At 44.4% G+C, this 25,423-nt stretch overlaps 2 protein-coding genes across 2 annotated transcripts; both read right to left on the bottom strand.

Annotated features, from left to right (window-relative positions):
* Nucleotides 1–172: 172 nt before the first annotated feature.
* On the bottom strand, nucleotides 173–9,097 carry LOC118638847 (sialic acid-binding Ig-like lectin 13). The gene is made up of 8 exons (XM_036274977.1): nucleotides 9,085–9,097; nucleotides 7,418–7,474; nucleotides 6,968–7,351; nucleotides 6,480–6,755; nucleotides 6,236–6,283; nucleotides 5,559–5,816; nucleotides 564–648; nucleotides 173–257 (listed from the first exon to the last, which is right to left on the bottom strand). Exons 1-8 carry the CDS (start codon nucleotides 9,095–9,097, stop codon nucleotides 173–175), a joined length of 1,206 nt encoding a protein of 401 aa, XP_036130870.1.
* A 4,504-nt stretch (nucleotides 9,098–13,601) lies between these two features.
* Nucleotides 13,602–21,558, bottom strand: LOC118638846 (sialic acid-binding Ig-like lectin 13). Its single transcript, XM_036274976.1, is given in 8 exon segments — nucleotides 13,602–13,737; nucleotides 14,542–14,622; nucleotides 14,929–15,013; nucleotides 19,670–19,927; nucleotides 20,346–20,393; nucleotides 20,590–20,865; nucleotides 21,071–21,454; nucleotides 21,525–21,558. Coding segments are annotated over 8 exon segments (1,302 nt in total).
* Nucleotides 21,559–25,423: the final 3,865 nt, after the last annotated feature.

The raw sequence follows: 25,423 nt of genomic DNA, 5'->3' as shown, positions 1-25,423 counted from the left end.
GAGGCCTTAGAGAAGGGGGCCACTGTGCCATCACCGTGATGGGGAAGCCAGCAAAGGAATAGATTTGGGACAAAAGTGGCAGCTCAATCTTAGCAATGCTGGGTGGAGCCATCTGGAGAAGCCAATCGAGGAAAGAGTCCAGGGGACGCTGGCCAGTGAAATCCCATGTCACTCACCGGAGGGCCCGACCTGGGACGATGTTTGCATACTCCATGTTTTCTGTGGCCCTGGCTGCTTTCCCCTTGCAGGACTTCACTCTGAGATAAAAGAGACAAGGGTCCCTAAGGCTGATGGGATGTGGGTGTGTGGGGCAGCAGCCCTTGCTTCCTGTAAGTAGCTAAAAGGGACAATGAGGTGGGAGAGGGCTGTTCTGCAGGTACCTCTTATCCTGGACACTTGCTGAGTAGTGCACTTATAATCACAGCCCGAGTGGAATCCTAACCCACCTGCTCATCAGCCTCCCGGGTGCCCTTATCCATTCAAACCCAATCACTGGTCCTGGGATTCAGACACATGCCGCCTGCCCTCCCCATGCATCCCTCCATCCCTGGGGCAGAGCTTACGTGAGGATGATGATGACCAGGAGGAGGAGCAGGGTTATGACAGCTGCCTGCCCGATAACCACCAGCACCCACTGTGCCCTCGGTCCTAAGAGATTGATAAATAAGACAACAGATATAAATAGATCCCTAAGCACTGTAAAAAACAAAAACAAAGTAAACCTCACCACCAGGAATAAGGTGGTGACATACTGAATAAACTTGTTGCAACTGTATTCCAGGAAAACAGCTAATTCCTCTAACTTGAAAAATGTTACCAGAAATCAATGATGAAAATTCAAGGCATGAAGTAGGAGACTGAGCCAAGAATATGGACACACAGCTCATAGAACAGAAGATGCACCAATAATTCTTTATGACAGAAACTCATATGCAACATCATTTCTAACCCAAGAAACACTCCTGAAAACGACATGGATGCACTGATCACTTTGGCTCAGCAGTTAGCATGTTGGGCGCGAACCAAGGTGTTGTGGGTTCGATTCTGGTCAAGAGCATGTACCTTGGTTGCAGTTCCATCCCTGGCCCTGGTCAGGGTCATGATGGAGGCAACCTATTGATGTGTCTCTCTCACATTGATGTTTCTCTCTCTCTTCTTTCCTCCTCTCCTCCAACTCTTTTGGAATATCAATGAGAAAACTATCTTGGGTGAGGGTAAAAAAAAAAAGAAAACTACATGAAGAATGCGGTTTTCTTCTGAGATTGTGAAGGACTAAATGTTTTGTCTCACTAGGTCTCATGAACCTGAGAGAACACTGACATTCACACCCTCAATTTCCTGCAACACTGTCCACTCATATTTTACATATATACATATTTTACAAAACGAGAAGATTGTGAAAAATGGGAATCCTGGTACCCTGTTGATGGGTATGTAAATTAGTGCAGCCATTATGAAACACAGTATGGAACTTCCTCAAAATAGTATAAAAAAAACTACCATATGATCCCGCTCTCCCATTTCCTAGTATTTATCTGAAGGCAATGAAATCATTAACTTGGAAAATAGCTGAAGCCCCATGTTCATTGCAGCATTGTGTACAATAGTCAACAAATGCATAAACCTGACTTCCCATGGATAGATCAGTGGACAAAAAGATGTGGTGTATATACAAAGCCATAAAAGAATAAAATATTTCTATGTATGACAACATGCCTAGCCCATGAGGTTGTTCTGCTGCATAAAACAAGTCAGACAGAGAAAGAGAAATTCCATTTGATCTTATATGTGGAATCTTAATAACAAAGAAATCCCCCCCCCCAAATTCTGAGACAGAGAACACAATGGTGGCAGTGGGTGAATGGGTCAAAGCTTCCAGTCATAAAACAAATACATCCAGGCAATCTCATGTATAGCATGGTGATTATACTTACAAAACACTGCATTGCATGTTTGAAAGTTTTAAGAGAGGTGTCTTAAAGGTTTTCATACCAGAAACACAGAATGAATTAACTTTTATAAATAAACATAGAAAGAACGCAGGACTCAGCTATGTAATCTCAGGGATTTATATCAAATGCACACACACATCTCTGATTTTAGACACAACCTTACTCATTGCAGCATTGTGGTTAGCAAAATGACATACTTTTCCATTAATAGAAAATTCAAACCGAACCAGAATGCATGATACAATCCAATAGTCCAGTCATGGAGAAGAAGGATGACAGTTTGTACTATAGATATCAAATGACCTCTTAGATTCTTTACCTGAAACCCCATGAGACCAAACAAGAACAATTTCTCAGGAGACAACAACTGCCACACAGCTATTAGAGGAAACTTTCCCGGAGACCACAAAGTGCTTGGTCCTGTGCAGAGTAAAGATGCCTCCTTGAATGTATGGTGCATTCAGTCAAACATCGAAAAGGACCATGGCATTCAAAGGAAAGAAAATTGGTACTAAAATTAAGGCTACATTAGAACTATCTTTAAAATGAGGCTAATGATGAAAGAACCTAAAAAATATCGGCCCACCATGCAAGCCACTTCTCTGCTCTCAAGAACAAGAACAATGTGCTCTAAAGGAATACCACAGAACCAAGCAGTCAGCCAAATAAAAACGACGATGTCCAGTACTGAATGAAAAATTACTAGACATATAAAACAGTATGAACACGCAACACTTCATATGAGGAAAACCATTCATTCACTGATGCTCAGACATGACACAGGAGATGGACCTAGCACACAAAACCATTGACAGACTTTTTACGAATATGTTCTATATACTCAAAGAGGTGAAAAAAAACTACCGAAATAAGAGAAGAAATTAGAATAGACGATGAAATATGAAGGAACTGAAACGTCTGTAGGAGAAAATGCATGATCTGAAATGCTAATTTCACTGAGTGAGACAAACAGCATTCAACATTGTAGAATAATTAATGAACTTGAACATGTAACAATAGCTCCTGTTAGAATTGAAAAATTCAGAGAAAAAAGGCTAAATCAAGGAATACAGATGCTCAAGGCCCAATGATATTATATCAAGCAATGTAACACGTAAAATTGTAGAGCCAGAGAAAAACAGATAAAAAGAATAAAATAATCATATATAATTAGTTTTCATTTTCTCAAATATGATTACAACTATAAACCCACAAACCAGAGACACTCAACAATCTCTGAATAAGATAATATCTCTCTCTCTCTCACTCACTATCTCTCTCCTACCTGGACACACACACACACACACACACACGTACTCACATCCCACTTCAAGGCAGGTATATTAAGCAACTCATTTACACCTGGTAGAAAACAAAACTATTAAAACCTGCCAGAGAAAATGACAAAATACTCACAAAGAAAGAAAGATAACAACTATAGCAGAATCTCTGAAGAACCTTTGAAAGGCAAAAGAAGTTGTAGAACTGAAAAAGCAAAATGTTGTCCTAGAATTTCTTATCTATGAAGAATATCTTCCCAAAGCTAATGTAAACACAAGCTTTTCCAAACAGCAGCTGAGGAAATTCATCATCAGCATCCATGCACTACCAAAATATACAAATAGGTTTTCAGGCAAAAGAAAAACGATAGGTAGGCGAAATGGAGGAAGGTGGTTAAAAGAGAAAAATGTCTCGTTATAACATAGATAAATATTAGGAATGTAATGTTCAACATGATGACTATAGCGCACACACCTGTATAATAGGTAGAAAAGTTAAGAGAGTATATCCTGAGTGCTCATCATAGACAGAAATATTTATTTTCCTTTTTCCTTGCCTTACTTTTTATTGCATCTATATAAGAAGATAGATGTCAGCTGAACCTACTGTGGTAATCATTTCACAACATACATAAAACAAACCATCATTCTGTATAGCTTAAACTTATACATTGAAATATGTCAATTACTTTTCAATAAAACTAGAAAATATTGTACTATGGAGGAGCCTGAACGACATAAAGAAATGAAGACCAGTTAAACCGTTAACACGTGGATAACCATAAAAGCTGATTTTTCTAACTGTAAAATGTCCTTCTAGTTCACAGTTTTAAAACTTTATAACAATATATTATGGGTTCAATAATATGATTATCAAAACCACATTACAACCCTGGCTGGTGCCCTGGCCAGTTTGGCTCAGCGGTTGGAGCGTCGGCCTGCGGTCCGGAGAGACCCGGGTTCGGTTCCCGCTAAGGGCACGTACTTCGGTTGCAGTTTGTCCCCGGCCCTGGTTGGTCGTGCGGGTGGCAGCCACTCGATGTGTCCCTTCACATCGATGTTTCTCTCTCTCTCTCTCCCTTCCTCTCTCTCCCTCCGACGCTATCTGTACAAAAAATGGAAAAATATCCTCGGGTGAGGATAAAAAAAAAAATTTTTTTTAAAACCCTGGCTGGTTTGGTTCAGTGGTTAGAGTGTGGGCCCTCGGACCAGACAGTCTGGGTTAGGTTCCCGCTAAGGACACATACCTCCATTGCAATTTGTCCCCGGCTCCAGCTGGGATCGTGTGCGTGGCAGCCAGTCGATGTGTGTCTCTGACATTGACGTTTCTCTCTCTCTTACCCCCTTTCTACCTTCTGCTCTATCAGAAGATAAATGCAAAAATGTCCTCAGGTGAGAAAAAAAAATAGTAAAAAAACACGCGAAGGCCAGGCCAGTGTGGCTCAGTGCTGAGCGTCGACCCATGCACTAAAAGGTCGCGACTTCAATTCCTGATCAAGGAACTTGCCCAGGTTGTGAAGCAAATCCCCAGTGGGAGCATGCAGGAGGTGGCCAGTCAATGTTCTCTCTCATTGATGTTTCTATCTCTCTCTCCCTCTTCCTTCCTCACTCTCTAATATCAATAAAAAAAATTTTTTATTAAAAACACATTAAGACAAGCATGCAAGAGCAACATATTACATGGAATATGATTCAAATTAGTAATAAAACACTCTATGTTTTCCCCACGTGTCGTCCCAAACACTGAGGGAGAAATATCAAGAAGAGTCTTAGAAACTCAAGGAAGAGAAGAATTATTTCTGAATGGGACACGAGGTGCTCTCATCCAGCACCTAATTGCTCCACAACGCTGTGCAGAGTGTGTACAGAAGCCAACTGCGGGATGGACCCTCAGCACCTCACTGAGGAAGGGACTCAGTCCCTCCTTGCAGCCTGGTCCCCATGGAGGTCTCTGAAGCAGTGGAAGAAACAAGCTTTGAAACGAGAGAACAGTGCTTTGAGTAGTGTGCTCTGGAGTCGACAAGACATGTGAAGCCACCAAGATGTCCCCAAATCAGGACACCCTTAGAAGGGCCCCTTGCTGGTGTAGTAGATTCTGGTGAGGCCATAGGTGAGGAGGAAGCCAGCCCCCACGGGCCCCCTCCATCTCAGAAGTGTGGAGACCAGGAGCCAAGAACCCTACTGCTCCCCACAGATCTGGGGAAAGGAACCAGAGATGCCTGAGGGAAGGAGAGGAGAGAAGGTGTAAGGTGCATTTTTTTAAAGTCTGCTCCTTAGTCCTGCTGAGGGCCCCACCTCACAATGCAGGGGTCCTGCTAATACTCACCCTGCACAACTAGGTTCAGGGATGTGCTGTAAGAGATCCGTGGGTGCTGAGCTCGGCAGATGAATTCCCCTCCGTCTGACAAGACCACCTGGGGCAGCTCTAAGATCCCTGGATCCGAGGGCTTGGAGGGGCTCAGGGTCAGGCTCCCACGAGACCAGCTCAGCTTGGCTGGGGGGTTGCCATCCGTTTCACAGACCAGGCGCAGGGCCTGGCCCTCCTGGACTTGCAGGGAGGTGGCATTCCCCAGGACCTCTGGGACTAGGGAGACAGAAGATTCATAAGGGTTCTCTCTCAGCAATGAAAAAGAGCGTCTCTGAGACAAGCATTGCAAGTAATACCCAGGAGCGACAGATAAATAAGGTGAGGTGGGGGAAGGAGAGGGAACCTGCTGAGCCTGGAACAGGGGGATGAACGTTTGAGGAAGAGCTGGTTAAACCTAGACCTGGCATGAGGTGGACCTTGATGTGTGACACTGTGCAGAGGTGCGGTCACATGTAGGTCTGAGCCTTGGAGGGTCAAATGCAGATGATGCTGGAATCCTCTCCCCTGAGGGGTGAGGGAGCCATGGTGAGTTCGGAGCAGGGAAGGAATAGGGTCACTTCTGGGGTATGTAGTGAACATTTGGGGGCCCAATAGTGACATTCTAGTGGGGGGGGGTGACTCCAGGCCTCTCCCACCTGTGCTGTTTCCCCTGAAGACACGAATGGTCAGGTTCTGTGGTGCATCTGGAAGAGAAACAAATAACTCACCACCTGCAGCACGATGGGCTGGTCATGAGCAAGATGGTGGGTCTGGGTGTTCTCTCCTCCTGAACTCCAGTCACATATCCAAGAACAGTCCCCAGGTGTCCTCCTCCCTGGCACTGCCCCCACCCTGACTCTCTACGCCCTCAAGGACCCATCATCCTGGCTTATCACTCACACACATTGAGCTGGATGGTCTTCACCGTGCTCACGCCAGCTCCAGGGAAGGTCACTCTACAGGTGAGGTTGGCGCCGTGGTCCTGGGGCCCTGGTGTGAAGGTGACGACTGAGGAGTCGAAAGTCCTGGAACCCAGCGAGGTGATGTTGACTCCAGTCCAGTAGAATTCTGGGGGTGTCCCTCTCTCACAGGCCCATGGCACCATACAGGTAATGTTCTTGGGGTTCCCAGATTCTAGGAACCCTTGAAAGTGAATGTCAGGTTCCCGTGACAGACCTGGGAAAGAGAGGGACAGACCCAGGCCCTGGATAGAAGGTCTCTGGGTGTGCTCCTAATAGCAGCTTCTCTGCCTGGGTAGACCCAGAGTCCTGTCCCCCAATTCTCCCTGGGTTGTTGCTAGGAATAAAGACAAGGGTGTCCCATTCTGGCCCTGTCCTTGGTGCCCTCATGTCTTACTCGTGTGTCTTCTCCTGAACCCCGTTCCTTACCTATCACTCGTACAGAGAGCCGGTCCGTTTTGTAACTGTATCTCACATAGGACCCTCTCTCCACCCTAAAGTGGTATGTCCCAGTGTCCCTTGTCTTTGCGTCTCTGATGTCCATGGAGCAGTTATAAGTCCGGGGGTCCCCAATGAGATGAAATCTGTTTCTGGTCTCCTCCGGCACCTCATGACCTGGGTTGTTTGTGGCCACTAGGGTATCTTTGTCTGTATTGGCCTTGTCCCGCAACCAGTAGCCGTGCGCTGGGGTAGAATCAGTCCAGTAGTAGTGGGGGTAGATGACATCGCATGGCACAAAGACACAGAGGGCCTCCTCTACCGTCACGGACTTCTGCACTGTCACCCGGTAGTTCTTATCCTCGGCCAAGGACCCTGCAGGGAAACGAGGATCAGCTGCAGTCCCCATGCTGCCCACACCTTCTTCCCTCGGGCACTCACCTGCCCACAGCAGCGGCAGAAGCAGGCGCAGCATCTCTGGAGGGTTTCTGGGCTCCTCTGGGTAAAAAGAGAAGGAAGTTCATGGGAGGGAGGCTTCGGACAGCGAGCCCCATGGGAGCTGGGGAGGAGCATGGTACCTCCTCACCCGCAGATGAGGAACCTCAGAAAGTGAGCTCACACCCATTGGCACAGAGCTGGAGGACAACTCAGCTCCCAAACCCTGGATGAGCAGACAGAAAGGAGCAGACAGGAAGCAGACCCCAGGTCCTGTAACATCTTGGGGTCTTTCATGCAGCATCCGGACAGGACCAGGATTTCTTGAGGACATCGGAGGATGGAAGAGTGAGTCTCCCGAGGTTCTCCAATCCAAGGGGTTTTTCTGAGCTCTGGTGTCCACTCCAAGGTGCTATATTGACCTGGAGTCAGAACCCCATCCAGAAATGTGGGGAAGGTTGGGGTCAGTCTTGCAATGTGTAGGATTATTCACTGTCGGTGTGAGTATTTGGGGCAGAAGAAACAAGAAGTTTCGGCCAGAGTGAAGGCAACCTCTATTCATCCATTCATCCATCTATCCTTCCATTTATTATTATTCATTCACCAAACACCCCATGAGCATGTAAGTGTTGGGTGACTGCAGACAAGGAGGGACACATGTACCCGAGCATGCCTGTGAGATACTCCCCAAACAGAGGTGTCACGTTCTCCCCAAACACAGTACTGTCTGACTTCTGAGCTCTAGTGATGGGTGAATTTAGTACCTGTCCTGAGCATTTTCTAGATATATGAGTGTGGGGTTTTTTGCTTGTTGTTTGGTTGATGGCTTTTTATAATTTAGTTAAATTTTGAAAAATTTTAAAAAACACACAAACTTTTTTCAAGTTGCAAAACCGGAAACTCTGCACCCAGCAAAACAGCTCCGTATTTTCCTTTTCACATGATGCAGACCTTAACCCACACAGGCAGCTGGAGGGCTTGGTGGCAAAGCCCTCACACCTCACGTGGTCCTGGGAGCCCAGGGAACTCTCTATGGTCACAATGTAGCTCCTTCTTATCACAGCTTCTCCTTTGACTTTCTCTTCTCCTCTGTATAAAGCTCTGCTGCTGCTTCAGCATCTGTGTCCACTGTTCAGCATGGCTGCAAGTTCTGGGTTACGATCCTTTCTATTTTCCTGATAAATCTTTCCCAGTGACAGAAGACACCTGGTCAAGTTCTGCTTACAGTCAACACCCTCACCCTCCCAGCAGTGGGCAACCACCATTCTACTTTTCTGCCTCTAGGGCTTTGTGACTTTGGATTCCTCATATGAGTGGAGTCACAAAATACGTGTCTTTGTTGTGACTAATTTCACTTGTATGTCCTCAAGTTCTGTCCATGTGTTAGCACCTGCCACATATCCGTTCCTTGTTCGGGCTGAATAATTCAAGGGTTACAGGCAGCACATTATATTTCTCCATTCATCTGTTGAGGAACACGTGGGTTCAATCCACCTATTGGCTATTGTGAATGAGGGTGCTGTGAATACGAGCGTGCAAACATTTTTTCGAGTCCCTGCTCTCCACTTGTAAGATGCACACCCAGAAATGGACTTGCTGGGTTGTATGTTAACTCTGGTTTTAATTTCTGCAGGAACCACCATACTCTTATCATCCCTGCCAATTTCCCTCACCTTCTGTCCTCATCATCCAGTAGCTACACAAGTTAACATCTGGAGTCTGGACCCCTCTCCCGATCTCCAGATATTCATCTACAGCTCTCTTGCAGAACATCAAGTGACTACTGAGAATGCCTGTCACCCTTCAAACCCTCCCCTTGGACTCCTCCACCCAACACTGCTCCATCCATGCAGGTGCTCACGGGAAATATTTTGGCAGCATCGTTGCCTCTCTCTTCTCCTCACTCCCCACATCTATTAGACAGTTCAATGAACTTGACCTTCAGAAAGTATTCTTTGCTACGCTGTGTCCTTGGTCCCAGGTGCCATCCCCTCCTGCCTGGTCATGTGCTTCTCTGGACTCACTCCATTGAGATTTCCATAAAATGAGGGTCTCATGACATGACTGCTCTCCTCAAAGCCTCCACAACCTTCCATGGTCTGCAGTGGTCTTCCCAGGGTCCTCAGCACCCTCCTAGCTGCTCCACCAACCATGCCTGCGGAACCTGTCCGATAAGCCGCCTGTCTCCAACACACCAAGTTTGCATTTGCCTCAGAGCAATGGATTCAGTGTTCCCCCTTTGTTCTCCTTGGGAACCTTTCACATAAGCACACACAGCCTTGCCCTCCATCTTTCTTCAGACATCACCTCCTCACACACTCGGATACAGAAAAGTCACCTAATGCATCACAGGCCCCTTGCTCTAAGAGGATATTCTTTAAACATTTCTCAGTGTGTGCCTGGCGAGGGTGGTTCGGTAGTGGCGTGTCGACCCACGCACTAAGAGGTCGCTACTTCGATTCCTAGTCAGGGCACATGTTCAGGTTGTGTGCATGATCCCCAGTGGGGGGCATGGAGGAAGCAGTCAAATGATGTGCTCGTCCATCGAAGTTTCTATCTCTCTCTCTCTCTCCCTTCCTCTCTCTCTAAAATAAATTTAAAAAATTAAACAAAACAAAAAACTTATTTCTCAATAAGTGACAAGTCAGAATTTTATTTATCATTTCGTATATTAACCCCTGTCTTCATAATGACAGCACTGTCAGGAGATTAGTACTTTTCAATCTCTGTGTTTTTCTGTGGTAATGTCTCTGCAAAATAAAACCTTCCACATTTCCCATGTTAGAGGGTACAATTCAGCGGCACTAATTACATTCACAGTGTGGTGTAACCATCAACCATCTATTTCCAGTACTTGTCACCACCCCAAATAGAAACTTCGCACAGTTACACAATAGCTCCCCACTCCCCGTCCCTAGATCCCAGCAGCCACCATTCTATTTTCGGCCTCAATACATGTGCCTATATTACCTTATAATAAGCAGAATCACACAACATTTGTCCTGTGTCTGGCTTCTTTCATATTGTTTGCAAGGGTGCATCCATGTTGCAGCAAGTGTCAGAATTTCATTCAATCCTCTTTAAGGCTGAGACATGTTCCATTGTATATATCTGCCTCCTTTGGTTTTTCCATTCTTCTATGGATGGTCACTGTGGTTGGCTCTAGCATTCCTTTGAATAACACTGCTATGAACTATAAAGTACACGTACTTGTTTGATTTTGCGAGTCCAATTTCTTTTTTTTTTCTCTTTTTTTAAATGATATCTTTATTGTTGAATGTATTACAGATGTTCCACATTTTTCCCCCATTGACCCCTCCTCCCCACTCCCACCCCCCTCCTGCCTTTTCTCACACTGTTGTCTGTGTCCATCGGTTATGCATATAAGTTCTTTGGTTTATTTCTTCCCACTCCCAATCCCCCTTCCCTTTGAGGTTTGTCATTCTAGCAAGCAATTTGTACTTCTTAATCCCTTCACCTTTTTCACCCATTCCCCCATCCCCCTTCCCATCTGGCAACCAACAAAATGTTCTCTGTATCTATGAGAATGTTTCTGTTCTGCTTGTTCATTTTGTTTGTAGATTCAATTGTTGATAGCTATGTATCCATTGCCATTTCTTTTGTTCATATTTTTTATCTTTTTCTTCAAGAAGACCCTTCAACATTTCATATGATGATGGTTTGGTGGTGATGAACTCCTTCAGCTTTTCCTTGTCTGGGAAACTCTTTATATGGCCATCGATTCTAAATGACAGTTTTGCAGGACAGAGTAATCTTGGTTGTAGGTTCTTGCTTTTCATCACTCTGAATATTTCTTGCCACTCCCTTCTGGCCTGCAAAGTTTCTTTTGAGAAATCAGCTGACAGCCTAATGGGAACTCCCTTGTAGGTAACTAATTGCTTTTCTCTTGCTGCTTTTAAGATACTCTCTCTGTCTTGAACCTTTTGCATTTTGATGATGATGTGTCTTGGTGTGGGTCTCTTGGGGTTCATCTTGTTTGGGACTCTCTGTGCTTCCTGGACTTGTATGTCTGTTTCCTTCACCAAGTTAGGAAAGTTCTCTGCCATTATTGTTTCAAATAGGTTTTCAATTTCTTGTTCTCTCTCTGCTCCTTCTGGCACCCCCAAGATGCGAATGTTGGCACGCTTGAAGTTGTCCCAGAGGTTCCTTACACTATCCTCATTTTTTTTTTGGCTTCTTTTTTCTTTTTGCTGTTCTGATTGGGTGTTTTTTGCTTCCTTATATTCCAAATCGATGGTTTGCTTCTTGCCTTTACCTACTCTACTTTTTTTTTTTTTTTATCCTCACCCGAGGACATTTTTCCATTTTTTGTTCAGGTAGCATGGGAGGGAGAGAGAGGAACAGAGACAGAGAGAGAAACATCGATGTGAAAGGGACACACCGAGTGGCTGCCACCCGCACGACTGACCAGAGCCGGGGACAAACTGAAACAGAGGTACGTGCCCTTAGCGGGAACTGAACCCGGGTCTCTCAGGACCGCAGGCCGACGCTTTAACCGCTGAGCCAAACCGGCCAAGGCTCTACTATTGATTTTGTGTAAATTATTCTTTATTCCAGTTAGTGCCTCCTTCATTTTTGACTGTGCATTCTTCATTTCTGACTGGTCTTTTTTTATGCTCTTGAGGCCCTCACTAAGTTCACTGAATTCTCACTAAGTTCATTGAGCATCCTTATAAGCAGTATTTTGAACTCAGCATCTGTCAGGTTGCTTATCTCCATTTCGCTTAGTTCTTTTCCTGGGGTTTTATTCTGTTCTTTCATTTGGGACCTGTTTCTTTATCTCCTCATTTTGGCTGCCTCCCTGTGTTTGTTTCTATGTACTACTTAACGAGACGTATGGCGCTGGCTGAGACCAGATGCTGGTTTGAAAGAATTTAGGAAAACCTGAAGCAGGAGCCAAGACAGGCCAATCTTATGGTAAAGCCAAAAAAACAGCTTGGGTGGGCCTGAAAGTTGGGTGGGGCAGGGCCTCAGGGAATCACCAGGGTGGGGCAAACAGTGTGAGCCAGGTTGCTGGAGTCCCAGATATAGTGGCTGTCTGTGGACCCAGAGAAGGGCTCACCAAAGACACAAAGGCCTCCGACAGCACATCTGTCCCAGAGAAAGTCCCCTCTCCAGCCCTCGCTCTAATGCCAAACAGCTGAGTTCTTTTTTTTTTTTTTTTTATCCTCACCCGAGGATATTTTTCCATTTTTTGTACAGATAGAGTGGGAGGGAGAGAGAGGAAGAGAGAGAGAGAGAGAAACATCGACGTGAAGGGACACATCGAGTGGCTGCCACCCACACGACCAACCAGGGCCAGGGACAAACTGCAACCGAAGTACATGCCCTTAGCGGGAACCGAACCCGGGTCTCTCTGTACCACAGGCCGACGCTCTAACCGCTGAGCCAAACCGGCCAGGGCCAAACAGCTCAGTTCTTCCCTGTATGTCTCTGGTGCCCCTCGAGCTGCCTCCCTTCCAAGCTTAGAGGGAGAGGGTCCGTTAAGTCTGTGCGCGAGCCCTTTAAGGAGCTGCCTGGGCTCCAGCCGCCTCAGCCTCCCCGAGCCTCAGTTCCCGCTGGTTTTACAGCCAGAAGTTATGGGGATTCTCTTCCTGGCACTGGAACCCTGAGCTGGGCACCTGGTGTGGGACGGGGATCCCTCAGTCCTCAGGGATGACCTTCCCAGCCGAGGTGTCCTCCTGATTTTATCCGCCACACGTGGGTGTGGGACCAGCCCATCCGCCTCCGCCCTTCCTACCAGTCTCGATGTGGCTGCTGCTTTAATTCTGCAGTTGTAGGACTTCCACTCAGCTTGATTTTAGGTGGTATTGAATGATGGTGGTTCTGTAGTTTAGTTGTAATTTTGATGTGGTTGTGGGAGGACGCGATACCGATACCTCGTTTACCTACCCGCCACCCTGACCCGAAGTCTCAAGTCCAATTTCTTTAGCACATACCCGGGATTGGAACGTCGGGTTATATGGTAATTCTAGGTTCAAATTTTGGAGGATAGTCAAAAGGTTTTCCATGAGGCTGCACCATTTTTCACTCCCACAAGCAAAGCCCTAAGGCTCCAAGTTGTCCACATGTGCACCAACACTAGTTATCCCCAGTTTTCAAAAATATAGAGCATCATGATCTAATGATGGTGAAGTGGTATTTCATTGTTGTTTTGAGTGGCGTTGCTCTAATGACGAACATTGGGGACAATTTCATTAATGTACCTGTTGGTCATCTGTATACTTTCTTTGCAGAAGCGTCTTTTCACATCTTTTGGATGGTCGATACTTTTGAAGTTGTGTTCACTGAGGCATCTCTGGTGTCTACAACAATGCTGGCACACAGTGACGTTCAGTAACACGGGCTACATGGGTCGAGAATAAATGACTGAATGTCACTATGCTGAGCACTATACAATTACGTGCACACATACAATGGCGTGACTAAGAGTGAAAAAAGATTACAACTTGGAGAAGTAGGAATGGGGAGGAAAGGGCATTTCAGCCAAAGTTCCTGCACATGCAAAGTCTCAGAGTCACAAAGTTCGTGGCCTGGCTGGGTGTGGACATCATGTCAGATGCAGGGACATGACAGAATCTGATGGGGCATCCAGCAGGGGACAGACCACACCAAGCCCTCAAATCAAGCCTGTGATGTTGGCACCTGTGTCTCTGGCCATAAAGAGGAACTGTTGGTATCATACTTTGTTGGAAGAGGACAGTTTATCTTGGAAATGACCATCTGAAGGCCTGTGTAGAGGACAGAGATGGAGACAGGAGGTTGGTGTGCTCAGAGACCCAAGGAAGAGATGAGACCACAAAGGTAGGGATCAGACGGGAAGGGGACCAAATCACTGAGAGCTCTGATTAGGGGCAAAGAAGGACAAGATGTAGTGACCTATTGCATTGGGGAGAAGGGAGGGAGGACAAAGAAAATATCCACAACACAATTGAGGCCTTAGAGAAGGGGGCCACTGTGACATCACCGTGATGGGGAAGCCAGCAGAGGAATGGATTTGGGACAAAAGTGGCAGCTCAATCTTAGCAATGCTGGGTGGAGCCATCTGGAGAAGCCAATCGAGGAAAGAGTCCAGGGGACGCTGGCCAGTGAAATCCCATGTCACTCACCTGAGGGCCCGACCTGGGACGATGTTTGCATACTCCATGTTTTCTGTGGCCCTGGCTGCCTTCCCCTTGCAGGACTTCACTCTGAGATAAAAGAGACAAGGGTCCCTAAGGCTGATGGGATGTGGGTGTGTGGGGCAGCAGCCCTTGCTTCCTGTAAGTAGCTAAAAGGGACAATGAGGTGGGAGAGGGCTGTTCTGCAGGTACCTCTTATCCTGGACACTTGCTGAGCAGTGCACTTATAATCACAGCCCGCGTGGAATCCTAACCCACCTGCTCATCAGCCTCCCGGGTGCCCTTATCCATTCAAACCCAATCACTGGTCCTGGGATTCAGACACATGCCGCCTGCCCTCCCCATGCATCCCTCCATCCCTGGGGCAGAGCTTACGTGAGGATGATGATGACCAGGAGGAGGAGCAGGGTTATGACAGCTGCCTGCCCGATAACCACCAGCACCCACTGTGCCCTCGGTCCTAAGAGATTGATAAATAAGACCAACAGATATAAATAGATCCCTAAGCACTGTAAAAAACAAAAACAAAGAAAACCTCACCACCAGGAAAAAGGTGGTGCATACTGAATAAACTTGTTGCAACTGTATTCCAGGAAAACAGCTAATTCCTCTAACTTGAAAAATGTTACCAGAAATCAATGATGAAAATTCAAGGCATGAAGTAGGAGACTGAGCCAAGAATATGGACACACAGCTCATAGAACAGAAGATGCACCAATAATTCTTTATGACAGAAACTCATATGCAACATCATTTCTAACCCAAGAAACACTCCTGAAAACGACATGGATGCACTGATCACTTTGGCTCAGCCGTTAGCATGTTGGGCGCGAACCAAGGTGTTGTGGGTTCGATTCTGGTCAAGAGCATGTACCTTGGTTGCAGTTCCATCCCTGGCCCTGGTCAGGGTCATGATGGAGGCAACCTATTGATGTGTCTCTCTCACATTGATGTTTCTCTCTCTCTTCTTTCCTCCTCTCCTCCAACTCTTTTGGAATATCAATGAGAAAACTATCTTGGGTGAGGGTAAAAAAAAATAAAACTACATGAAGAATGCAGTTTTCTTCTGAGATTGTGAAGGACTAAATGTTTTGTCTCACCAGGTCTCGTGAACCTGAGAGAACACTGACATTCACACCGTCAATTTTCTGCAACACTGTCCACTCATATTTTACATATATACATATTTTACAAAACGAGAAGATTGTGAAAAATGGGAACCCTGGTACCCTGTTGATGGGTATGTAAATTAGTGCAGCCATTATGAAACACAGTATGGAACTTCCTCAAAATAGTATAAAAAAAACTACCATATGATCCCGCTCTCCCATTTCCTGGTATTTATCTGAAGGCAATGAAAAAGCATTAACTTGGAAAATAGCTGAAGCCCCATGTTCATTGCAGCATTGTGTACAATAGTCAACAAATGCATAAACCTGACTTCCCATGGATAGATCAGTAGACAAAATGATGTGGTGTATATACAAAGCCATAAAAAAATAAAATATTTCTATGTATGACAACATGCCTAGCCCATGAGGTTGTTCTGCTGCATAAAACAAGTCAGACAGAGAAAGAGAAATTCCATTTGATCTTATATGTGGAATCTTAATAACAAAGAAATCCCCCCCCCCAAATTCTCAGACAGAGAACACAATGGTGGCAGTGGGTGAATGGGTCAAAGCTTCCAGTCATAAAACAAATACATCCAGGCAATCTCATGTATAGCATGGTGATTATACTTACAAAACACTGCATTGCATGTTTCAAAGTTTTAACAGAGGTGTCTTAAAGGTTTTCATACCAGAAACACAGAATGAATTAACTTTTATAAATAAACATAGAAAGAACGCAGGACTCAGCTATGTAATCTCAGGGATTTATATCAAATGCACACACACATCTCTGATTTTAGACACAACCTTACTCATTGTAGCATTGTGGTTAGCAAAATGACATAATTGTCATACTTTTCCATTAATAGAAAATTCAAACCGAACCAGAATGCATGGTACAATCCAATACCCCAGTCATGGACAAGAAGGATGACAGTTTGTACTATAGATATCAAATGACCTCTTAGATTCTTTACCTGAAACCCCATGAGACCAAACAAGAACAATTTCTCAGGAGAGAACAATTGCCACACAGCTATTAGAGGAAACTTTCCCGGAGACCACAAAGTGCTTGGTCCTGTGCAGAGTAAAGATGCCTCCTTGAATATATGGTGCATTCAGTCAAACATCGAAAAGGACCATGGCATTCAATGGAAAGAAAATTGGTACTAAAATTAAGGCTACATTAGAACTATCTTTAAAATGAGGCTAATGATGAAAGAACCTAAAAAATATCGGCCCACCATGCAAGCCACTTCGCTACTCTCAAGAACAAGAACAATGTGCTCTAAAGGAATACCACAGAACCAAGCAGTCAGCCAAATAAAAACGACGATGTCCAGTACTGAATGAAAAATTACTAGACATATAAAACAGTATGAACACGCAACACTTCATATGAGGAAAACCATTCATTCACTGATGCTGAGACATGACACAGGAGATGGACCTAGCACACAAAACCATTGACAGACTTTTTACGAATATGTTCTATATACTCAAAGAGGTGAAAAAAACTACCGAAATAAGAGAAGAAATTAGAATAGACGATGAAATATGAAGGAACTGAAACGTCTGTAGGAGAAAATGCATGATCTGAAATGCTAATTTCACTGAGTGAGACAAACAGCATTCAACATTGTAGAATAATTAATGAACTTGAACATGTAACAATAGCTCCTGTTAGAATTGAAAAATTCAGAGAAAAAAGGCTAAATCAAGGAATACAGATGCTCAAGGCCCAATGATATTATATCAAGCAATGTAACACGTAAAATTGTAGAGCCAGAGAAAAACAGATAAAAAGAATAAAATAATCATATATAATTAGTTTTCATTTTCTCAAATATGATTACAACTATAAACCCACAAACCAGAGACACTCGACAATCTCCGAATAAGATAATATCTCTCTCTCTCTCTCACTCACTATCTCTCTCCTACCTGGACACACACACACACACACACACACACGTACTCACATCCCACTTCAAGGCAGATATATTAAGCAACTCATTTACACCTGGTAGAAAACAAAAACTATTAAAACCTGCCAGAGAAAATGACAAAATACTCACAAAGAAAGAAAGATAACAATTATAGCAGAATCTCTGAAGAACCTTTGAAAGGCAAAAGAAGTTGTAGAACTGAAAAAGCAAAATGTTGTCCTAGAATTCCTTATCTAGGAAGAATATCTTCCCAAAGCTAATGTAAACACAAGCTTTTCCAAACAGCAGCTGAGGAAATTCATCATCAGCATCCATGCACTACCAAAATATACAAATAGGTTTTCAGGCAAAAGAAAAATGATAAGTAGGGGAAATGGAGGAAGGTGGTTAAAAGAGAAAAATGTCTCATTATAACATAGATAAATATTAGGAATGCAATGTTCAACATGATGACTATAGCGCACACACCTGTATAATAGGTAGAAAAGTTAAGAGAGTATATCCTGAGTGCTCATCATAGACAGAAATATTTATTTTCCTTTTTCCTTGCCTTACTTTTTATTGCATCTATATAAGAAAATAGATGTCAGCTGAACCTACTGTGGTAATCATTTCACCACATACATAAAACAAACCATCATTCTGTATAGCTTAAACTTATACATTGAAATATGTCAATTACTTTTCAAAAAAACTGGAAAATATTGTAGTATGGAGGAGCGTGAACGACATAAAGAAATGAAGACCAGTTAAACCGTTAACACGTGGAAAACCATAAAAGAGCTTATTTTTCGAACTGTAAATTGTCCCTCTAGTTCACAGTTTTAAGACTTTATAACAATACATTATGGGTTCAATAATATGATTATCAAAACCACATTAAAGCCCTGGCTGGTTTGGTTCAGTGGTTAGAGTGTGGGCCCTCGGACCAGACAGTTCTGGGTTAGGTTCCCGCTAAGGACACATACCTCGGTTGCAGTTTGTCCCCAGCTCCAGCTGGGATCGTGTGGGTGGCAACCAGTCGATGTTTGTCTCTGACATTGACGTTTCTCTCTCTCTCTTACCCCCTCTCTACCTCCGGCTCGATCAGAAGATAAATGCAAAAATGTCCTCAGGTGAGAAAAAAAATATATTAAAAAGGCAGGCGAAGGCCAGGCCAGTGTGGCTCAGTGCTGAGCGTCGACCCATGCACCAAAAGGTCGCGACTTCAATTCCTGATCAAGGAACTTGCCCAGGTTGTGAAGCAAATCCCGAGTGGGAGCATGCAGGAGGTGGCCAATCAATGTTCTCTCTCATTGCTGTTTCTATCTCTCTCTCCCTCTTCCTTCCTCACTCTCTAATATCAATAAAAAAATGTTTTTTATTAAAAACACATTAAGACAAGCATGCAAGAGCAACATATTACATGGAATATGATTCAAATTAGTAATGAAACACTCTATGTTTTCCCCACGTGTCGTCCCAAACACTGAGGGAGAAATATCAAGAAGAGTCTTAGAAACTCAAGGAAGAGAAGAATTATTTCTGAATGGGACACGAGGTGCTCTCATCCAGCACCTAATTGCTCTGCAACACTCTGCAGAGTGTGTACAGGAGCCAACTGCGGGATGGACCCTCAGCACCACATTGGGGAAGGGACTCAGTCCCTCCTTGCAGCCTGGTCCCCATGGAGGTCTCTGAAGCAGTGGAAGAAACAAGCTTTGAAACGAGAGAACAGTGCTTTGAGTAGTGTGCTGTGGAGTCAACAAGACATGTGAAGCCACCAAGATGTCCCCAAATCAGGACACCCTTAGAAGGGCCCCTTGCTGGTGTAGTAGATTCTGGTGAGGCCATAGGTGAGGAGGAAGCCAGCCCCCACGGGCCCCCCTCCATCTCAGAAGTGTGGAGACCAGGAGCCAAGAACCCTACTGCTCCCCACAGATCTGGGGAAAGGAACCAGAGATGCCTGAGGGAAGGAGAGGAGAGAAGGTGTAAGGTGCATTTTTTTAAAGTCTGCTCCTTAGTCCTGCTGAGGGCCCCACCTCACAATGCAGGGGTCCTGCTAATACTCACCCTGCACAACTAGGTTCAGGGATGTGCTGTAAGAGATCCGTGGGTGCTGAGCTCGGCAGATGAATTCCCCTCCGTCTGACAAGACCACCTGGGGCAGCTCTAAGATCCCTGGATCCGAGGGCTTGGAGGGGCTCAGGGTCAGGCTCCCACGGGACCAGCTCAGCTTGGCTGGGGGGTTGCCATCCGTTTCACAGACCAGGCGCAGGGCCTGGCCCTCCTGGACTTGCAGGGAGGTGGCATTACCCAGGACCTCTGGGACTAGGGGGACAGAAGATTCATAAGGGTTGTCTCTCAGCAATGGAAAATAGTGTCTCTGAGACAAGCATTGCAAGTAATACCCAGGAGCGACAGATAAATAAGGTGAGGTGGGGGAAGGAGAGGAAACCTGCCGAGCCTGGAACAGGGGGATGAACATTTGAGGAAGAGTTGGTTAAACCTAGACCTGGCATGAGGTGGACCTTGATGTGTGACACTGTGCAGAGGTGCTGTCACATGTAGGTCTGAGCCTTGGAGGGTCAAATGCAGATGATGCTGGAATCCTCTCCCCTGAGGGATGAGGGAGCCATGGTGAGTTCGGAGCAGGGAAGGAATAGGGTCACTTCTGGGGTATGTAGTGATCATTTGGGGGCCCAATAGTGACATTCTAGGGGGGGGTGTAACTCCAGGCCTCTCCCACCTGTGCTGTTTCCCCTGAAGACACGAATGGTCAGGTTCTGTGGTGCATCTGGAAGAGAAACAAATAACTCACCACCTGCAGCACGATGGGCTGGTCATGAGCAAGATGGTGGGTCTGGGTGTTCTCTCCTTCTGAACTCCAGTCACACATCCAAGAACAGTCCCCAGGTGTCCTCCTCCCTGGCACTGCCCCCACCCTGACACTCTACGCCCTCAAGGACCCCTCATCCTGGCTGATCACTCACACACATTGAGCTGGATGGTCTTCACCGTGCTCACGCCAGCTCCAGGGAAGGTCACTCTACAGGTGAGGTTGGCGCCGTGGTCCTGTGGCCCTGGTGTGAGGGTGACCACTGAGGAGTCGAAAGTCCTGGAACCCAGCGAGGTGATGTTGACTCCAGTCCAGTAGAATTCTGTGGGCGTTTCCCTCTCACAGGCTCATGGTACCGCACAGGTAATGATCTTGGGGTTCCCAGATTCTAGGAACCCTTGAAAGTGGATGTCCGGTGTCTGTAAATGAGCTGAAGAAAAGGAGATAGACCCAGTTCCTGGAGGTATGGTCCCCTAGTGCGCTTCTAACAGCAACCTCCACCTCTGTGCAGCCCCAGTGTCCTGTCCTTCTGGGTCCTCATGGGTTTTTCCCAGGAAGAGAAGAAATTCATTTCTTCTCAGCCCAGTAGCCCTCAGGACCCACCCATGTGTCCTCTCTTTGATCCCATTCCTTACCTGTCCCATGTACAGAAAACCGGTTCTGTTGGTAACTATATACTTTATAATCCCTTCTCTCCACCCTAAAGAAGTATGTCCCTGTGTCCCTTCTCTGTGCATCTCTGATGTCCAAGGAGTAGCTGTTGTTCCCGCGGTCCCTAAGGAGGTGGAATCGGCCCTGGGTTTTATCTTGCACTTTTCAATCTGGGTTGTTTGTGGCCACTGGTGGATCCGAGAGTTCATTTGCTACTTCCCGGAACCAGTAGCCGTGAGCTGGGGTAGAGTCTGTCCAGTTGTAATGGTGATAGATGATGGTGCAGGGCACGGAGACACACAGGCCCTCCTGCACCGTCACGGACTTCTGCACTCTCACCCAGTGGTCCTCATCCTTGGCCAGGGACCCTGCAGGGAAACGAGGGTCAGCTGCAGTCCCCATGCTGCCCACACCTTCTCCCCCCCCACACACACTCACCTGCCCACAGCAGGGGCAGCAGCAGGCGCAGCATCTCGGGATGGTATCTGGGTTTCTGTGGGTGAAAAGAGAAGGAAGTTTGTGGGAAGGAAGCTGTGGGAAAGGAGCCCCACGGAAGCTGGTGAGGAACATGGGGCCTCCTTATCCACAGATGAGGAACTTCAGAGAGGGAGCTCGTACCCCTCCGCACAGAGCAGGAGGACAACCCAGCCCCCAAACCCTGGAGACCCACCCAGAGATGAGCAGACAGGAGGCAGACCAGGGTGCTGCCCATCTTGAAACCTTCCCTCCATCACTGGAGCAGGACCAGGACCTCTGAGGACCTCTGAGGATGGAACACAGGAGTGTCCGACAACACCTATTCCTGGTGGGTTGCTTTTTTTTTTTTTTTAATTGAAATCACACCTATGGTCTCATGGGTTGTTCTTTTTTTTTAACAGATGTTTTTATTGATTGATTGATTTTTTTAGAGGGAGCGAGAGATAGAAACATCAATGACAAACATCGATTGACTACCTCCTGCACATTCTATACTGGGAGCCTGCAGCCCCAGGTATGTGCCCTGACCAGGAATGGAACTGGCGACCTCTTGGTGCATGGGACAACACTCAACCAGTGAGCCACACCGGCCGGCCTCGTGGTTTGTTCTTTATGCCCATTGTATTAGGAGTGAACACTTTATCTTGATTTACACTTAATTCTGACAATATGCTGGCACAGCAAGAAGTGGAGTTTCCCAGTCTCAGGGAACCTGAGTGACAACGCTGAAGCGCCGCCCTAGTGGCCGAATTTCGTCAGTACATTGGGTTTCCTTTCGTCTGGGCTAATGAGTCCCAATACTCACCGAACAACTGCTAAAGGTTTGAATAATGCTATTTGTCTGGGAATTTCCCCGTTTATGACAGATTTTAAATGTATGGGATTTAAAGATTTTTATTACTTTCTGTTTAGTTTCTGCTACATAGAGTGATGTCTTTATGTTCCTGGATGCTGGTTACTCTCGCCTTCTATATTTATTTCTGGATTAACAGCTTTATTGGCTTTACTGTCTGTACCAAAGAACTAAAAGTTCTTGATGTTGTTTATCTCTATTGAATATTTTTTATAGTACACGTGCTCTTATCATTTGGTGTTTTCTCCCTTCAATTTCCTTTTGGTTTATTTTTCTGCTGTTTTCTTGTTTTTAAAATTAAAACTTTAGCTTATTAAATTTTAACTTTTCTCTATCTCTGATAGAGACTGCTGAAATTATACATATTTTTCTAATAACCACTTTAGTTTTTACACTAAACGTTTTACAGTTATTATTTTTATTGTCACTTAAGTTTAAATAATTTTAAATTTACATTATAATTATTTTATACTTGACTTATTCATAGGGGATTTTCTAAATTGTCAGTGATATTTACATACAGTTATATAGAGTTATATTTATGACTATATAATATATAGACATATAGTATAGTACATATTTATGACTATAATATATTATATAACCAAATAGAATATATATTATAAATATTATATAATAATGCTTTTGTTATTGATTTCTAGCCTAATAACCTTGGAATCAGAAAACATGTTCTGTATGACTTCAATCCTTTGACATATATTGAAATTTTACTTTATATGGCAAAGTATATGATAAAATATTTTGTAATATTTCATGTGTGTGTTCAAATAGAGTGTATACCCTGTCATCATTGGGACAAGTTTTCTATCTATGGCTATTGATCGAATTTGTTAATGATGTTGTTTACATCTGGTATAATAACATTTTCTTAGTGATTTTCTTGTCTATGTGTTTCATCAGTTATTCTAAAACATATATTAAAATTCCCTACAGGAATATGGATTAGTTTAGTTTTTTGTTTGTTTGTTTTTTTATCCTCACCCGAGGATATTTTTCCATTTTTTGTACAGATAGAGTGGGAAGGAGAGAGAGGAAGGGAGAGAGAGAGAAACATCGACATGAAAGGGACACATCGAGTGGCTGCCACCCGCACGACCAACCAGAGCCGGGGACAAACTGCAACCGAAGTACGTGCCCTTAGCGGGAACCGAACCCGGGTCTCTCCGGACCGCAGGCCGATGCTCTAACCGCTGAGCCAAACTGGCCAGGGCGGATTAGTTTAGTTTTTTAAAAATTTGCCAGTTTTTTGCTCTGGCCAGTTTGGCTCAGCAGTTACAGCGTCGGCCTGTGGTCCAGAGAGACCCAGGTTCGGTTCCCGCTAAGGGCACGTACCTCGGTTGCGGTTTGTCCCCGGCCCTGGTTGGGTCGTGCGGGTGGCAGCCACTCGATATGTCCCTTTTACATCGATGTTTCTCTCTTTCTCTCTCTCTCTCTCTCTCTCTCTCTCTCTCTCCCCCCCTCTTCCTTCTGCTCTATCTGAACAAAAAATGGAAAAAATGTCCTTGGGTGAGGATAAAAAAAAAATTGTCAGTTTTTGCCTTATGTTGTTATATGCATACACATTTAAAATGTTATACCTTTCTGGTAGATTGAACCTTTATTTATTATGCAGTGGTCCCATTCACCTCCATTAATAGTCTTCATTGTAAAGTTTGTATTTTCTGATATTAATATACTTGTGATGGTCAGTGTTCCTCAGAAAAGTCAATCAAATGCTAACCTAGGTTTCACATAAATCTCTTGTAAACAATATATAGCCAACTTTTCCCCCAGTCTGAGTATATTTGTATTATATCAAGAGCACTAAGTCCATTCGTACTAATGCAATTTTTAATGTATTTGGGTCTAAATAAAGAATCTTATATTTGTACTCTATATGTTCGATTCTCTTTTTTTTCCCCTCTTAATCTCTTATTTCTTGTTTTCTTTGGTTTGATTGAATCATGTTTTCAGAATCTTTTATACTTCTAGTTTGGAGGTAATAAACATGGGGTCATTTCTTTTAGAAAATTTCCTTGAGATTACAACAACAAAATATCAGAATCTAAAGCCTATCATAACATTTTATTTTCTCCTGAATAACATAAAGACCTCACCAAATGTGAATTCTATCTCCACTTTCCTGAATTATGTTACTATAGTATGATATTTAAATATTATATTTTATGTTTGACCCCTCTACACATCATCATTACTTTTTACAATAAGTATTTGTTTCCTTTTGCTCACATATTGGCCACTTTATAACATTTTCATTCCATTTTGCATATGAGAGCTTCAAGCTGTGATCACTAATACCCAAATTATATCTTTTAGAATTTACTTTGAGAAGTCTTTTGGTTACGAAGGGTCACATTTTTGTTTGTAATAAATATATTTACTTCACCTTCAGTCTTAAAACATAATGTTCATTAAGTAGGACTTCTAAACTAACATATCTCTCAGGACATAAAAGGTATCCTTCCATTGTATTTGGGCTTCCTATATTGCCCCTGAAAACAATCAGCTGTCAGTCTAACTGTGGTCTTTTTAAATGTATTATTTCTTTTTCTTTCTTTTTACTGACCACTCTTAAGAATTTCCCCTCCTCTTTGGTCTTTATTGATTTTTGTTGGTTCCACTGAAGGTGTGGAGGCTTGAAGAGCTAAGAGGAAGCTGTTGGGATTGGCGTGGAATATGGGTGGCTGGAAAGAAATGAGGTTGGTGAGATCAGCTTGAACAAAAAGATGAAGGGCATAAATTCTACGTGGGAATCTCATGAAGACTTTTGAGCAGATTGTGACACAAACATTTGATGCTGTGGCCTCTGGGACTGGCCCCTTCAGGCTGTAAGGGAAATGTTAGCAGAAACTTTGTTGTAACAGCTAACAAATGTCCTGACACAAGCACGCGTTCAGAGTTCACAAAAAGCTTTGTGTCGGCACGTTTGTTCGTTGTTTCATATGTACTGTTTATTGATCTTTCACAGTAATCAGTTTAGACAGAG

The sequence above is a fragment of the Molossus molossus genome, unplaced genomic scaffold (assembly GCF_014108415.1).
Source record: "Molossus molossus isolate mMolMol1 unplaced genomic scaffold, mMolMol1.p scaffold_m16_p_21, whole genome shotgun sequence".
NCBI lineage: Eukaryota > Metazoa > Chordata > Mammalia > Chiroptera > Molossidae > Molossus > Molossus molossus.
The sequence above is the reverse complement of the archived record's forward strand: the minus strand, read 5'-3'. Positions and strand labels throughout refer to the sequence as shown.

Excerpts from the sequence above, each read along its gene's own strand:
- LOC118638847 (XM_036274977.1), bottom strand. Across the intron at positions 7,352-7,417 it reads TCTGCCGCTGCTGTGGGCAG|GGTCCTTGGCCGAGGATAAG; the intron begins GTGAGTGCCCGA and ends GTTTCCCTGCAG. Across the intron at positions 6,284-6,479 it reads GACCATCCAGCTCAATGTGT|ATGCACCACAGAACCTGACC; the intron begins GTGAGTGATAAG and ends TTTCTCTTCCAG.